The sequence below is a fragment of the Ostrinia furnacalis genome, unplaced genomic scaffold, assembly GCF_004193835.3.
Source record: "Ostrinia furnacalis isolate ACB-3 unplaced genomic scaffold, ASM419383v2 OfSCF2669, whole genome shotgun sequence".
In the NCBI taxonomy this organism is placed as follows: domain Eukaryota; kingdom Metazoa; phylum Arthropoda; class Insecta; order Lepidoptera; family Crambidae; genus Ostrinia; species Ostrinia furnacalis.
In genome coordinates this window covers 60,429-77,903 of record NW_021132908.1, presented here as the reverse complement: position 1 = coordinate 77,903, position 17,475 = coordinate 60,429, and the positions used below count along the sequence as shown (strand labels likewise).

Here is a 17,475-nt window from a genome sequence, read left to right as displayed (position 1 = left end):
AGGTAGTAAAAGTTTATCTTTTAATGACTGTATTATTAAACCATCAACAAAATCTCAGAAAGAAGAACGGTCATCTGTGACCCAGACCCGACAGAAACGAGACATACCTCAGTTTTTTTGTCATGTCTTAATTAGTTAAATTATATATATTTTTTATATTCGAAATCTATGTATAACACCAAAATATTAACCTTTGTTTTTGTTCAGGCGTTATACAAAAACTAATACAAAATGCCTATTTATCACCAAAATTGGTAAATGTATGTACCTAAATGTCTATTACAGCTGCTACGGAATGTATCTAGGTGACCTGGAGATACAGCCGGAATATACAGGGTGGAAACGATAAGTGATCTCACTCGATTATTTCTAAACTATACAAGATATCGAAAAACTAGTTACTGATTCTGAAAGTGCTTCACGAGCTCCTTCAAATGGTACCAAATAATAGGTTACAGATTATGGAAGCTGGTAACATAGAATTTTTGGATTTTGTAACTTCTCGTTTCCACCCTGTATAATCCGGCTGTATCTCCAGGTCAGCTAGATACATTCCATAGCAGCTGTAATAGACATTTAGATACATACATTTACCAATTTTGGTGATAAATAGGCATTTTGTATTAGTTTTTGTATAACGCCTGAACAAAAACAAAGGGTAATATTTTGGTGCTATACATAGATTTCGAATATAAAAAATATATAATTTAACTAATTAAGACATGACAAAAAAACTGAGGTATGTGTCGTTTCTGTCGGGTCTGGGTTTTTTTTGTATGTGGCGTGACCGTTCTTCTTACCATAAAATATTTAAGAGCTTAAAACGAATGAAATTTTCCATGTAGCGCCATCTAGCAAACGTTTCCAATACTAAGAGGTAAGCAGATTTCGTACAACAGTGCTGGTTGACCGTATTACGACTTGAATAATATGCTTTAGTTTCAAGTGTTTATTCTAGATGGCATTAACTTACACTTCCAAAAAAATTTTCTTGTCTGGTCTATCTCTATCAGGGTTGGGGGTTTAAATGAACTACCATGAACTACTTATTTAGTGTTATTATTACTTTACTATAAAAATACAGGTCAGCAGGATTAATTCAATTTCACTCATCTGTTTTGGCTTCAAAAGGCTGGTAGTCGTCCTGAAAAAAGTTTAATTAAAATATTAGGAATTTTATTGTGATAGTGCTTTAAAAATTTAATAAAATTCAAGCGGATCAACTAAAATCCTAGTGGTTTGATTGAGTCCTGTTCAAGTTAATAAAAACGTCAAAATATGTTCCACATAAAAAATCAGTGCGTAACGCCAAAATTAAACACATCTTAAGCTGTAGCTTATTTTTTTGGAAAAATTGAGCTTTCAATCTAGAGCTGAAGTCAAATGGATATCGAAAAGCACATTTGAATAACTCTGTAGGATTTTCCTTTCTTATCTTTCGTTCGTTTCAGCCAAATTACGTCCACTGCTGGACAAAGCCCTCCCCCAAGGCTTTTTATAACGACCAGTCCTGCGCTTGCCGTGTCCAGGTTTTTCCAGCGACCCTCACCAGGTGGTCGGTCCACCTAGTAGGAGGCTTGCCCACGCTACGTCTTCCGGCCCGTGGTGGTTGCCACTCGAGAATTTTTCTGTCCCAACGGCGATCGTCTCTACGAGCTATGAGTATGTCCTTTCTTATATTTCTATGGATTTGGAAACATTATTTTCGAAGATAACTTACCTGATGGTAAAACCACCAGCTCCGTATATCTTTGCTTACATTCACTGGAATTAGGTCAGAGTATTCTGGTGCTTCTTGGTTTATTTTTATGTGATTAAATGAATTCTGGAATAAAAGTTTTGCATATGAATCTACGATATCAAACTTCCTGGCTTGGAAATAAATTAGTTAAATTGGGCTGTAGTATTATCTAGGTAGATGTGACGAACTAAATCAAATCTACAGTATTCCCTGCTTGCAAACTACCTGCCAATCTACTATGTGACTCAATCTATCGTTATTTATTAGTATCGTCGCGTAGCGTCTTGTCGCTGATGTTGTTCAGCGCGGTATCAAGGAGTAATTTCGTGTCGAGTTGTTCTGCGATGTTAATTGGCGTGATGCTTTCGTGATGAATGGATGGTTATTAAATTATACTTATTCATGCATAAACCGTTGAATCGATTTTGAGGAAACGCTTATAGCAGCTACATTTTATAGAGATCAATGCAGATGAAGTTTTTTTTATCCACAACGAGGAAGCTCTTGGCCTGCATTTCACCTGATAGAAAGTGAAGATCAGGCCGAAGGTGGAAGGGAGCTTCACCCGGAATCTTCAATACGTTCCATCAATTTGCTTGAGAAAAAATATGTAAACAAACCTGAGAGTCCCAAAACCATTTCTTTTTAGAATTATCATTGTCGGTGTGTTCCGGTTCTATGTAATCATTATTTTCTTCATATTCTTGTCCATATTCATCACTCCAGCTTACATCATCGTCGTCCTCAGCATCACCATCATTATATTCATTATCATCATCATCATCATCTTGTCGTAAATATGGTTTATGCCTTTTTCCAGAATTTCTTTTAGGAGAAACATTTCCCAAGTTTTTGTAAGCAAACTGTAATGTTTTTTAATTTGTTGAAAAATGTTTTTGCTTGCGACATTGCGTTCAAGTAGATTTAAGGTCAGTGAAATTGAGTTTGGATCTCAAAATGCTGGCACTTACAAGTTTATTTACGGGATATCTGAAAATCGGGAAACAACAAATTATTTTACATATTTATTTGAAAAATAACAAAAAAAATCTCAGAATATACAATTAACAAAATATTTCATACTTGATATACCTACCTACTTACTTAATATACATTTTCACATGATTCATTAAGATGATAATAATATTTTTATGTTAAATTAAAGGAAAGAAAACTTACTGTTTTCGGAACCGACTGGTCTTTTTCTTCTTCTGTAAATGTATTCTTATAATTACTACAATCTATAACTTTTCTTAAAATATTACCTTGTTTTACTTTTAAACTTATGATCTATGAACTCACTGGTCCATGCAAACGGTATCGGTTCTTTGGAAATATCTTGACAATTCTTAAAAAAAAAAATTTTAGATGTTAGCCTCAATTATTTTATTCTAGTGTATATAATAAGTTTAAATCATTTATTTCTCCTTACCGTTTGTCACGTTTACTTCTTGTCTTCGTTAGTTTTTTTATATTTCTTAAGAGCTGATCCAATACGTTCTTATTTTTATCCTAAAATTGATAAATATTTATAAAACATAGCATTCACATCACCACTAGGTGGACCGACGATCTATTTATTTATTTTATTTGGCCTTTGTCCAGCTGTGGATGACATTTGGTTGAACAAAAGATGCACTTATATTATGAATTAACTTCATTGCATTAATTCAATAATATAAATAAATAAATCAAATGGTAGTTGAAGACCCTGGGAATAACATAATGCTTCGTTGGTTGAGATTTTATTAGCTCAAGCGTATAAATCTTGTCTGCAAATACGAGTACAGAAGTGTCGTTGGAGGGAACAAAAGGTAAGAATATTCTTAGTGAAATAAAGTCAGATTTATCGTGTCATGGGAATAAAGTGTTATTTATTTAGCTGATAATGTTATGAGCGGCCTTCATGTTTTGCAGAATATGTTCCAGTGTTGTAATGGAATTGTTTATGTCTTACCAGATCCAGTACCATAGAAGATAAAACGTATCTGAAAATATTTTTTTAATGTTCACTTTATTATCAAGATATTGTTCAATTTTACAAACTTATTTTAAATAGCTTACTGTGGCTTCGAAGCTTTCGATTTTACTGGCGCTACCTAAATAACAGAGAAATCATTTTGTTAGTGGTGAGATACAATAATAAAGCTACAGGTGCCTATGGACGATTGAACTTAAGGGTTTTAAAGTAGATCGAAATATTGTTTAATCTAAACACGAGTTAACTTACCACAATGTATTTTGCAGGTGTCCTACGGAATCCCGAATATAATATTCGTTCGTTTCGTCCGTCATATCTGAAAATAAAACAATTTTATAGCTAAAATATTTTAATTGGGTGTCTTATTTACCAGAGGAAATAAGGACGATTGGACATTCTCTCCCCATACTGGCCAAATTAGGGAGGTCTAATGTTCGCGCATCTAACGACATCTACGGGAAGACTGTTGGTGGACCGTTTCTATTCTGGCGAAACCACATGGTTCTGAAGATTGCAGAGCAGTATAATCAACAAGAAAGAATGCATACCTGATGCCCAAATTGTTCAAATTCCCTAAAACGCCAGCGCCATTCTCTTGGTCTTTATGGGGGAACTTGACGGAGGATTTGAGCATGCCCAGCGCTGGTCTGATGAGCGTGTGACCTGGTAGAATGGGCTCAGCTTCGGGCAGATGGCTTGGCATGGACGGAGCGCCAAGTATGGACCCTACTTGGCGGAGGTCGTATCGGAAACGTCTCTGGAATGTAATAATGAAGGATTGAATAATTATTAGTCGTCTAGTCCTAAAGTAAGTAAATATTAGTAAGATACCATAAGTATAATATTGACACAATTTTGGGACATATTTACATAGAAACACCCAAAATACATAATTAATAAATAAATAGAAATAAATACCAACCGATATAATATAATGTTCATAAACCTAAATGTTAAGGTGAGTATAGACTAAAGCATTTACTTTTAACAAAACAACGACCCGCTCTATAAAATGTCACGCTTTGACGAACCAAACGTCGTACATTTTACCTGTATGTACCATTCGTAAGAACGTTTTAATACAATGCTCTAATCTATTTCCACCTTCAAACATATTTTTTTATTATTATTTTCGTTCTAAAATAATAATGTTCATTAGAAGATTAAAAACATTCTTGAAGTATCTACATTTTGGGTTCATTATATCTTATCTCCTTTGGAAAAATCCATCCGCATCTACCGTAATTATTGGAAGCAGTGCCTCAAAGAACTGAAAAATACTCTCTATGCAGTTTTGTTGCAAAATAATATCCAGAAAAAATAAATAACTGCATCCTTTCGAGGTGCTTGTTAAAATTTTGTTTAGCAGTGCTTTGACTTCTCTAGTGAGAAATATTAATGATCGAAGAAATATTTGTAGTGGCAGTAAATGGTGTCTATTTTGGATTTTATTTAAACCAAATGTGATTGTCATTGTGAGAGGGCTTTGATGTGATCCAAATATTTAATCTTTGTCTTCTATCGAATCATAAGTAGATTGTTCCATCCACGAAGACTCGCCCCTACAATTTTTGGTCGAGGGAAGCGCGGGGTGAGAAGAGTTTGATCCGAGCAATCCGAGCGTCATTATTGTAGTGTGCGTGTGCACTCATGGATAATTTAGCGTGTACCGATAACACTCAAACATTAGCGGAAGAATGGTGGGGCGCGTCTTCGTGGATGAAACGATCTAATGTATTTACTGAGATCACAAAATTTTAGTTTAGATACAAAGATCATAATTGAAATAGTTTCAGACTCAATTTCAATGCCAATATCGTTTATTTTTAGAGAGAACTGTTAATTTATAGTTATTGTTTTTTTTTATTACTTATCATAATTATTCATTTACCGTTTGCACATCATCAGCTTCAGCGCTTTCTCCGCGGTCTTCCTGGAAAATACAAAGTCAATGTGATTCGAAACGACGATAGCACAACGTACCTAGACTCATCATCATCATTTTAGCCACAGGACGTACACTGCAGAACATAGGCCTCCCCCAATGACTTCCACGATGACCGGTTGACAGCGACCTGCATCCAGCGCCTTCCCGAATTCGAGAAACTCGTGTTCGATCCTCGTCAATTGCTGAATAGAAAACACCCTGAAAATCTAGCCGTGTGTACTAGGTTATGTAACTCATATAAAAAATGTCGCGTTGAGACCTGTGTTTCTCTATTTTTCCCTGAATGTCTAATTTATGCCCCAAATCGAGGAAGTGTGTAGAGGGCCTAATAATAATGATAATGATCATCATCATCATCATCATCATGTCAGCCATTATCATAGGACGTCCACTGCTGAACATAGGCCTCCCCTAATGCTTTCCACGTTGATCGATTGGTAGCGGCCTGCATCATGATCAATTTCATTAATTGAATATTATAATTAACAAGAGCCCGTACATATGACTGGTAAATTGAACATTTATACGTTCTATAGGTAGGTACATAAAATATTTGTTTGAGAATCTTTGAGATATTTAATTACAATCAATTAAGAGGTAATGAATGCCTGCGACATTTTACGCACCTAGTACCTAGTAGTTTAAGGTATGTTATATATTTTTTTAAATTATCATGAGTAACTTACTGATGCATCCTCCATTTTCTCTCTAAATATGACTCCATTACAGTGTAAAATACTCTGAAATTTTGGATCATTAATTATTATTAACGTTTATTATAATTATGTTATAACTAATTTTCAGCCCTTGTTTTTGTAGAAACCATGTTTATAAAGAAATCATTTATTAACAATTCGTTCGTTTCTTCATTTCAGCCAAATGACGTTCACTGCTGGAAAAGGGTCCCCCCAAGGATTTCCATAACGACATTTATTAACAGTATTATTATGAATTTGTTCAGTTTAGCTTTATAATAATATCAAGTCACGAAATCTTAAGACGGGTCTCTAGCGTATTTTGCCCTACACATTCAACAAAAACATCTCAACGTTCAACATTTTGTAGGCAATTTTGGAACACGCGTTAGAGACCCGGCTTTACTCATGACGTTTTAAAAGTTGCAATTTTACAACCAAATATAACGAAATGGATGCAACTTTCAGACAAATAAACAACCGATTAAAAATTAAAAACTTACACATAATAAAACGTAGTATCCCACCGTCTTATCCATACTAACTCCGGTCCATGCCCCGATAATTTCTAAGCCACAGTTAAGTCGAAAGCAATCAAACTTTTTCCATTAAATTAACCAGCTCTATGATTACAAAGTAAAATGCCATGAAAATGGAGATAGTAACGCATTTCTATTAAACCTTATAAGTACTCGGAACCCATTAAAAGTTTAGGTTTTAAAATAGATTATTTTGAAGGGGTACTTACTTGAGAAACTTTGAACAATGTTTCACGCTGAAGGTTTGGCAAACGTTGGCCAAAAATAGTACCAATAAATAATGACTCAAAATGTCATAATGTGATTATCCTTTATCCGACGACATGCGATCTCACAGACCGTTCCGGTATTTGAAATTTCTAGATTATAATATTCTACTTACGTCTTACACCCATGTCCCGAGTGCGCGTAGGTATACAAAAAATTACGTCATCATTTAAAGGTTAAATTATATTAACTCAAACATGGAACCACCTTATTAAACAATGCCTACGATTCGCATCTAAACTCCTAGGATCATGAATCCATCTCACTCATGCATTTTACTTGAAACCCTATAGACTAGTCTGATAGAAATTATTTAGAAAGATGTTAAATTTAAATAATAAAAGAGTTCTGTTTGTGGACATGAAGTACACAATCCAAATAATAACATTCTTCTAGTTTCAAGCACTGTCCCACTTTTATGTAGTAGGTAGGCAGGTAGTCAAGCACTCTAACAAATCAACTTTCATAGCGTTAACTCTATTTTGACCACCAGATCAATACGGGCGGCCACTCTATTCTAATCCTCACTATTTTCTGACCAACCATTGCAGCATTTGGAGGTATACCTAATACTGGCCGTTGAGATTCTCATTTTATTTTAAGTTATTTTAAGATTCTGGGTAAGTTTCACCACCTAACTTTGACTGTAACTTTAATGATAACCGGTGTTTTTTGTATGGAGTTAGACATATTTTTGACGTGAAACATTTTGAAGACTTTTCTGTGACTTCTGACAACATGTGAAAAGTCGAAGACTCATATCGGCGGGTCGTTTGGTGTGTAGACTGCTTAATACCCTGCTAAGAAAGGCGCTGGATGCAGGCCACTACCAACAGGGCGATGTGGAAATCATTGGAGAGGCTTAATGTTCAGCAGTGGGACGTTCTGTGGCTGAAATGATGATGATGAAGATGATCGATGCCTGCCAAGCTGCCAATGATGTCCATTACTTTGGCATTCTTTTTTAAAATGATGATAAGAAATTCACTCGCGAATTGCACACACGAAAACCTAAACATTTTCTGTTATTAAATATTTTGGAGGACCTCGAGAGCTACTTGTATAAAGTGCTATTAATGATTCAGGGACTCTTCACCATTTCAGTGGAAGCAAGTGCATCACTTACATTCCATACGGTATTCTATTTGACCTTTATTTTAAGGAAAAATGCATGAAGCGGCACTTCTTATATGAAAGTTGGTCAGTTAAAGGAAAGGTTTCGTATTTCGCTCACTAGAATTAGTTGCCTAAGGCGGGAATCAAACCCCTTCGCTTGCCGGGCGACTGCTCTTACCATCTGAGCTATTCACGCCCATATTACTATGAGGTCTCACAGTGCGCCTGGACGCACAGGGTGACACCCGAACCAATTACAGAGCTCTGCTTCTTCTCAGCACTGGCCCATTTATTGTCCTGAAGCAGTGGTAGGGTTAATACTGGGACGTGTAAAAGGCTTTTAAAAAGCCTACTTGCATAAATATATGAGTTTTAGGAGTTTTCTATTCAACGCTGTGCGTTCGATTGGTCCACAGTCACTGCACTGCCATTTTAGCTTACTACATTTTGTCAATTTCTATTTTTTACCCATAACGGGGAAGCTATTGGCCTACATCTCACCTGATGGATGATCAGGACAATAGTGGAAGCGAGGAGGAAAGAGGAACTGGCAATCATATCTCCAACTTAACAACAATTATTCTTTTATCATTGTTGGTGATAGGTTTATTTATGATCCTACTAATATTATAAATGCGAAAGTTTGGATGTCTGGATGTCTGGATGTTTGTTACTCTTTCACGCAAAAACTACTGAACGGATTTGGTTGACTTTACATTATTATTATTTGTAACGCATAATTTATCCCGATCTGTGAGGCAAAAGCTAGTGCTCTTATAAAACTGTGGCTACGAAAAACTTTTACGCAACTTAGTAAAAATAACGTAAATACATAGATACTTTTGTATAGGTACATAGCAACTCGAATCCATTACACTTACACGAGTGTTGTAGAACCAATAATTCATCATACTTTCCCACTCCTTGACATCTAGATCCATTTTATTCGTATCAATTACTGTCAAATGCAATAAATTGCTAAAAGCGACCTAAGAAACAGCCTGGTAAATGTTTTATTGCTGTAATATGAGGATTTTNTGGTTGAACGTCATATTCCATAACTTCAGCTTTATAATATTAGTATAGATTATATGAATTTGTTCAGTTTAGCTTTATAACAAGTCACGAAATCTTAAGACGGGTCTCTAGCGCATTTTGCCCTACACATTCAACGAAAACATTTCAACGTTCAATATTTTTGTAGGAAATTTTGGAACACGCGTTGATGTCCCGGTTTTTCTCACGAAGCTTTAAAAGTTGAATTTTACAACAGAATATTATAATGAACATGGATGCAACTTTTAGACAAATAAACAACCGATTAAAAATTAAAAACTTACACATAATAAAACGTAGTATCCCACCGTCTTATCCATACTAACTCCGGTCCATGCCCCGATAATTTCTAAGCCCACAGTTAAGTCGAAAGCAATCAAACTTTTTCCATTAAATTAACCAGCTCTATGATTACAAAGTAAAATGCCATGAAAATGGAGATAGTAACGCATTTCTATTAAACCTTATAAGTACTCGGAACCCATTAAAAGTTTAGGTTTTAAAATAGATTATTGGGTTTTGAAGTGTACTTACTTGAGAAACTTTGAACAATGTGTCACGCTGGAGGTTTGGCAAACGTTGGCCAAAAATAGTACCAATAAATAATGACTCAAAATGACAGATGTGATTATCCTTTATCCGACGACATGCGGACTCCCAGACTGTTCTGAATTTTGAAATTTCTAGATTATAATGTTCTACTTACACCCATGTCCCGAGTGCGCGTAACAAAAAAATGACGTCATCATTTAAAGGTTAAATTATATTAACTCAAACATGGAACCACCTTATTATACAATGCCTACGATTCGCATCTAAACTCCTAGGACCGTGAATCCATCTCACTCATGCATTTTTCTTGAAACCCTATAGACTAGTCTGATAGAAATTATTTAGAAAGATGTAAAATTTAATTAATAAAAGAGTTCTGTTTGTGGACATGAAGTACACAATCCAAATAATAACTTCTTCTAGTTTCAAGCACTGTCCCACTTTTATGTAGTAGGTAGGCAGGTATAAAAGTCAAGCACTCTAACAAATCAACTTTCTTGGCGTTAATATTTTGACCACCAGATCAATACGGGCGGCCACTCTATTCTAATCCTCGCTATTTCTGACCAAACAGCATTTGGAGGTATGATACAGGCCGTTGAGATTCTTATTTTAAGTGACGACTTAGAATAAGAATTATACTGTATTTTTGCAAAATAGCATCTATTATAACGATATAACAGTCATATTGTGTTTTACTGGTTTGTAAAGGACTTTACACATCAAGCCCGCCGACAGCGCAACGGCTTGGTGTCAGTGGCTTTATTTCAAAAGAAATATTTCGCCGACAGCGTGGGACGTCCACCCGCAAGGTGGATCGACGACCTCATAAGGCCCTTTTCACACGTCCCGGTTGCCGGCTAACCGGCGCCGGGTATCCGGTGGTGAAGTGTATGGGCATGGTACGTAGCTTTCACATGTTCCGGCGTAATTAATCCGGCATGCCCATACACTTCACCACCGGCACGGTAATACTAACTATACAGTATTCCAACTCGGCCATATTTTTCAAATAAATGTCAACAGCCGCGCGGTACGTCACAGTATGACAACATGCGATAGGGCTGCCCAGCCCACCTGCAGACCCTATTTTCATTATATCTGCCTACTTATAATTTCTATCTAGTTTTGTGATTGTAATTTATAATTTTATTTTGAAAAACAAAATACTTCGTGAATGAAATAGGATATAAATGCATGTTGTTTTGTGATTAGTAGATTTCATTTAAAAAATATATTTGTGTTAAAATTTAGTAACAAATCTTATAAAGCGACCGCAAAATGTATGCGCCTCGACTGACTCGGCGTACAAAATGCTTGATTATTATACAGGGTGTTAGGTAAATGGGTTTACCTATAAGCCGACACTAGCCCATGTTAACATGTGCATATAAATGGTATGGTGAAGTCAGAAAATTGATATCATCATTTTAATAATTTGAATTTTATTACAAATCTGATTTTATAAATTTTATTTTGTATGGAAATTTAAAAAAAATATGATGATATCACTGACTTCACCATAAGTATTTATTATATGTGCTAGTATCGGCTTATAAACCCATTAACCTAACACCCTGTATAAATAGGCACTTGTAATTAATTTATAAAAAAAGAGCGCTTACTGTTTAAAAAACAACACATCGTCAGTTTATTGCAGTGGCACATTAGCGACACCCCCGACTTTTGCATGTCGAGCGCATACCGAGATTTGAATTTCGAAGAAATTCTCGCGTTTCGTCCGTTTATATGAAGTTACAATACTGTATGATAATATTACCGTGCCACCGGGTACCCGGCGCCGGTTAGCCGGCAACATGTGAAAAGGGCCTAAAGGTATCAAGAAAGTCACTACCAACTGGGCGATATGGAAATCATTGGGGGAGGCCTATGTTCAGCAGTGGACGACGTCCCGTGGCTGAGATGATGATGATGATTTCGACAACATGTCAAAAGTCGACGTCTCGTTTGGTGTGTAGGTAGACTGCATAATACATACCCCGATAAGATGATCGATGCCCCCATTACTTTGGCATTTTCAAATACGAGTAAGAACAAGAAATACACTCACAAATATCACACTAAAGACAAAATTGTAGTAAACATCTTCTGTTATTACATATTTTGGTGGACCTCGCGAGCTACTTGTATAGAGTGCTATTAATGATTCAGGGACTCTTCACCATTTCAGTGGAAGCAAGTGCATCACTTACATTCCATACGGTAAGTATTCTATTTGACCTTTATTTTAAGGAAAAACGCATGAAGCGGCACTTCTTATATGAAAGTTAGTACCTTCTAGATAATTATTAGAAGTATTAGTGAAGTAAGAGCTGGTTTTGTTAAGGCTTGGTATTTCTGCTAAAGTAGGTATTTCGCGCTGTCAAAATCTGCGCGCGCAATACTTCGCCGAAGACAGCGCGCCAAAGAGCTCTCGCGGCTACACAGTATAGAAATACCAGTTGGTAAGGTTAGGTTGACTTCCTTCCTTTCAAGCGTCACACTCACAGCACTTTCTAATACAAATCATATCCAAGTGATACAAATTAAAACAACTTTCAGAATTTTTGGGAATATATTTTAGAATCGAATAAATATAAAATATAACTGCCAAAGTAAACACGGTTCAAAGAGGCGTGGCGTCACCCGACCTTCCGGAATTTTCAAGATTACGTCACCCGACCTATCGTTAGGTCCTCGGGAGCTTGAGCGATTGGAAAAACATTTTATGATCAGTTACTCTTAGTAGCGATTATTTAGAGCTTGGATAATAAATTATAGTTGTTGCAATTCACGAAACTTTGCATGTGGTTAATTACATTAATCAGTACACGCATCAATTTTGTTCAGTCTTTTTGTTTATTAATAAATAAAAATATCATACTAAAATTGCATACATATTTTTTTGTATTGGTCTGGGTGTTTTCTTTCCATAATTTATGTATAACGTATGTACGGGGCTCTGTATTGAAAATCACTATGAGCATCACACGCGGTTACCTGCCGCAGGCACCCGCTCTGAGCACTCATGGGAGTTTATGCAGAGGTCGCTAGAGTTTGACTTTGAGCTTTGTTTATAGTCATTACGAAGCAGATTTTGATGGGAAACTGCACTGTCTTGAATTCGAAAGGGTAATTTGACGGTGTTAGGGGAATTCTAGGAATAAATGCAGAGCCTCCTCATTGAAATTGAGACATTTCAATTTGAGATTTCACTTGACATTGATTGCAATCTGACATGGAGTTTTCAAACACTTGTAAAAATAAAAAGTAATTAAATCAAAAGCAGTAAGACTCCCAAAATAACTTTCTACCCCTTTTACACGTTTGTCATAAATTATAATATTAAGGAATTGTTAAGCAAAATTTCAAGTAGATTGAACCAAATAATCACTGTCCCATACAAACTTTGCCCCCTTATTTCACCCCCTTCATTTCTTGACCCCATTTCGGAAAATCGGATGCCTACGTCATACAAAGAACACACCTTCCAACTTTCAGGTCTCTACGATATCCGTCAGTCATTTAGGACTAAGCATTTTTATTAGTTGTCCAATACTCTATCGTTCCAGGTATGTCATTGACAGGAGGGCGCTACTATCTTAATGGGTTATTTATTAGTCCCAACTTTATACCACTTGACATTTAAAACGTAGCGTGGAACTTCCACCTACAAGGTGGACCGGCGACATCGTAAAGGTAGCAGGGAAGCGCTGGACGCAGGCCGCTTCCAATCGATCAACATAGAAAGCATTGGGGGAGGCCTATTTTCAACAGTGGACGTCCTATGGCTGAAATGATGGTTGTGGTGGTGGTACATATGTATACTGAAAATGTATCATTAGAAATCAACTACTGGGCCTAAGGAGATAAAAGGAGGGTTGGAAGTTTATATTATGAAAGTCCTATGTGTTTAAAGTAAGAGAGTTGAAATTTAAAATGTATGCGCTATAGGTGCTAAGAGCGGATTTTACGAAACTCCACCCCTAATGGAGTAAAACGAGGTCCACGCGTACGAAGTCGCGGGCGGCCGCTAGTTTTAAAAATAAAACCATAATTAGAAAACGAATAGAGGTAACTTTGGGAATTTATTCTATCGAGGCAACTTCGTCAAATCGTGTTTCCATCCGTTAATAGCCCTAGAAAATATCCTCAACTATGCCCAATAAAAATCTTAGCCTTTAATTTTACTGTTTAGTACCTCAAAAATGAAAAATGAAAACCTCATTTTCGCCATTTTCTCTGCTACCCGGCCTTAAAGGAAAAGTTTCCTTAAAAGTTTCGTATTTCGCTCACTAGAATTAGTTGCCAAAGGCGGGAATCAAATCCCTTCGCTTGCCGGGCGACTGCTTTTACCATCTGAGCTACTTACGCCTGCATTCATAAACATTACTAAGAGGTCTCAGAGTGCGCGTGGACTCACAGACACACGAACCAATCACAGAGCTCTATTCAACGCTGTGCGTTCGATTGGTCCACTGCACTACCAATACAGCTTTCAACATTTTGATAGTTCCATCTTTTTACCCATAACGGCCTACATCTCACCTGATGGAAGATCAGGGCCATAGTGGAAGCGAGGAGGAACGAGGAACTGGCAATCATACCTCCAACTCAACAACAATGCTTTTATCATTGTTGGTGACAGGTTTATTTATGATCATACTAATATTATAAATGCGAAAGTTTGGATTTCTGGATGTCTGGATGTCAGACAGTACAGTACGTTATAGACAGTAAGTAGTTTTACAAAAACTACTGAACGGATTTTGTTGACTTTACAGTATTATTGTTTGTAACGCAGATTAATTATCATATAGGCTATAATTAATGCCGATCTGTGACACTAAATTTCACGCGGGTGCCGCGGGCAAAAAGCAACTCGAATCCATTACACTTACACGAGTGTTGTAGAACCAATAATTCATCATACTTTCCCACTCCTTGACATCTAGATCCATTTTATTCGTATCAATTACTGTCAAATGCAATAAATTGCTAAAAGCGACCTAAGAAACAGCCTGGTAAATGTTTTATTGCTATATGAGGATTTTATGGTAATAAGAATAACAGATTTATTGTGGATTAGTTTTGAAGACAAAGTATCTTATTAATGGGAAAGACTTTAGGTAATTGATAGTGTTTTGTAATATCAAGATTTTTTTTTTATAACAAACAACATTAAATGTCAATATAATAATTTTAAACACCACCTGGATAATTGGCTTACCAGAAAAGAAAATTAAAAAACATAACCCTCCTTCTGACGCAGTCGGGTATATGAAATAACTAGCTTTCCGCCCGCGGCTTCGCCCGCGTGGAATTTTGTCTGTCACAGAAAAACTTTATCGCGCGCGTCCCTGTTTCAAAAACCGGGATAAAAACTATCCTATGTTCTTTCCCGGGACTCAAACTATCTCTATGCCAAATTTCATCAAAATCGGTTGCGAGGTTTAAGCGGGAAAGCGTAACAGACAGACAGACAGACAGACAGACAGACAGACAGACAGACAGACAGAGTTACTTTCGCATTTATAATATTAGTTGGGATAACACTGTGTTAGGCCGTTGCCAAAAGACTAATAAAATTCCAGATTGGTCGAATCTTTGGGAGAAGCCTATGTTCAGCAGTGACTGTGGATGGATATGGCTGAAATGATGATGATAAAACACTCTCACATAGGTATACTTAGTTACTAGAATATTGTAGTTACCACCAAGGCACCAACTATATTTTCTTTTACAAAAGTATTTGTGAATTTCTATAAACGGTAATTAGTATTTTCTCTGAAAGTTAATAATAACTTTCAAAGAAAATACCAATTAACATTTCTATAAATATTTTAAAACTTCTTTTTTAAAACATAAGTTTTAAAAAGCAAATTATTTAACTACTTATATTTACTTACTTATTCCGAAACTTTGTATTCTAAATTGAGCATAGACTACAAACAACTCCTACGAGAGTTTTAAAATTACTTTTTAAATTGAGTGGGTGTACTTAGAAAAGTACTTAATATTCAAAGAAAAATAAACAATCATTTATTAGTTAGACTGCAAAAGTCTTGGTGAATCTAACCAATGGCAAAAGTTGATAGCAGCAGTCTTTTTAATTAATAAACCTTTTTTTTATTTTCAAAGATTTTAAGTTAGTGTTATATCGGTCAATGATTTACGAAAATGATGTTTTTTTTACTACTATACTATCTGTCTATATAGAACAAAGATTGCCTCAAACTTTCTCAAATATCTTAGGTCAACAGTGAAATGTAGCCAACACTGCAAATGTCAAGTATGCCGATACTTCCCACGCAGGATCCGTAAGATATTTCATTCAAAAAACTCTGGAATTTCAACGAAGTATCTCAGACTTCAGAGACACGTTTCTCGAAGGCATAGAACTCTGGAAATTCTCGAAAGTGTATCTAGCTATTCTAAGAATCCTATTTCGTTCCCACTATGCAAATATTCCCGTACGATCCTATGCAACGATCGTCTGTTTTCGAAGTAAATNAAGTAAAAGTCCTTTTCGAAGTAAAGGTCGTTTTCGAAGTAAAGGTCAATTCGTTGCAACCACCCTTTATGAAACGATTTTGCTGGACTTTTCCTTCTGGCTAGAACTAGATTTACTTGAAGAACATGACTTCTAGGAATTTGAAAAGCTTAAAGGTCAAAATATAATATCAGTTATACGCCTTCGGATTCTAGCAGCTAGATAGTTTGAGCAGATGAGAATTTTCGAAATTCCAATTATACCATTTACATGCTACCTACACAGTGCCTACCTGACAATTATTAAGCTTTTGCTGTCGGATATGTATAATTTGAAAAAACAACACCACATTAAGGTCAACTGTGGCATCATTAAGTAGTTGTTAGAAGAGCGACTTTGCAACGATAACCGACTCCGACTTAGTAATTTTTTGACTTCTAAGTAAGTTTTACACAGTTTCTCCAATTTTCCCCAAGATAATATCATTGCGGTTGGTTCTAGTATTCTGTAGAGACGCTAAACTTCTATAACAAACATAAAACTAGTATTACGTCTAGAACACAACATAAAATACTGAACTTTGTTACGAATGTCCATACCGGGTGTGCTAGAAAATCTGGCCTTGAAACTATAATAAATTTTCCTTTCGTCTAGCTAGAGGATACAACGAAACATAGGCTTATTTCACACGTACCACTATCACAACACCACAACACAATTACATACCGCAACCACAATACTAAGGCGGGCTCTAATTTCTATCAAAATTAATAGTCAAATTCACATGGACCTTGCTGTCACTATCGACCGCGTGAGCACTGAGAACTACACCGCAGCCAGGTCGCAACCACCGACACCGTGAAATACGCTTAAAACACGTTATTTTGTGTTTTACTTCACGGTAAAGTTTCTATCTGGGGATTCGTATTATCAGGAAAAGAAAAAATGTTATAGCTATTGAATCAATCATGTCAGTCAGAAAGTGGACTACAGAGCAGCTACAGAACTCCCTGTATGAGAAAGTCTTAAAACGTATTCTTCTTTGGACTTTTCGAATGATTTGTGAAGGTTTAGTTTATGGGTGTTC

General features: G+C 36.1%; 1 protein-coding gene across 1 annotated transcript; it reads right to left on the bottom strand.

Moving 5' to 3' along the window:
• Positions 1-1,062: 1,062 nt before the first annotated feature.
• LOC114356141 (uncharacterized protein PF07_0086) lies at positions 1,063-5,690 on the bottom strand. Its single transcript, XM_028309244.1, has 8 exons — positions 5,614-5,690; positions 4,271-4,479; positions 3,972-4,038; positions 3,174-3,253; positions 3,044-3,089; positions 2,362-2,604; positions 1,721-1,825; positions 1,063-1,144 (listed from the first exon to the last, which is right to left on the bottom strand). The coding sequence occupies exons 2-8, from the start codon at positions 4,423-4,425 to the stop codon at positions 1,106-1,108; spliced, it is 735 nt and encodes a 244-aa protein (XP_028165045.1). The 5' UTR covers positions 4,426-4,479; positions 5,614-5,690; the 3' UTR covers positions 1,063-1,105.
• Positions 5,691-17,475: the final 11,785 nt, after the last annotated feature.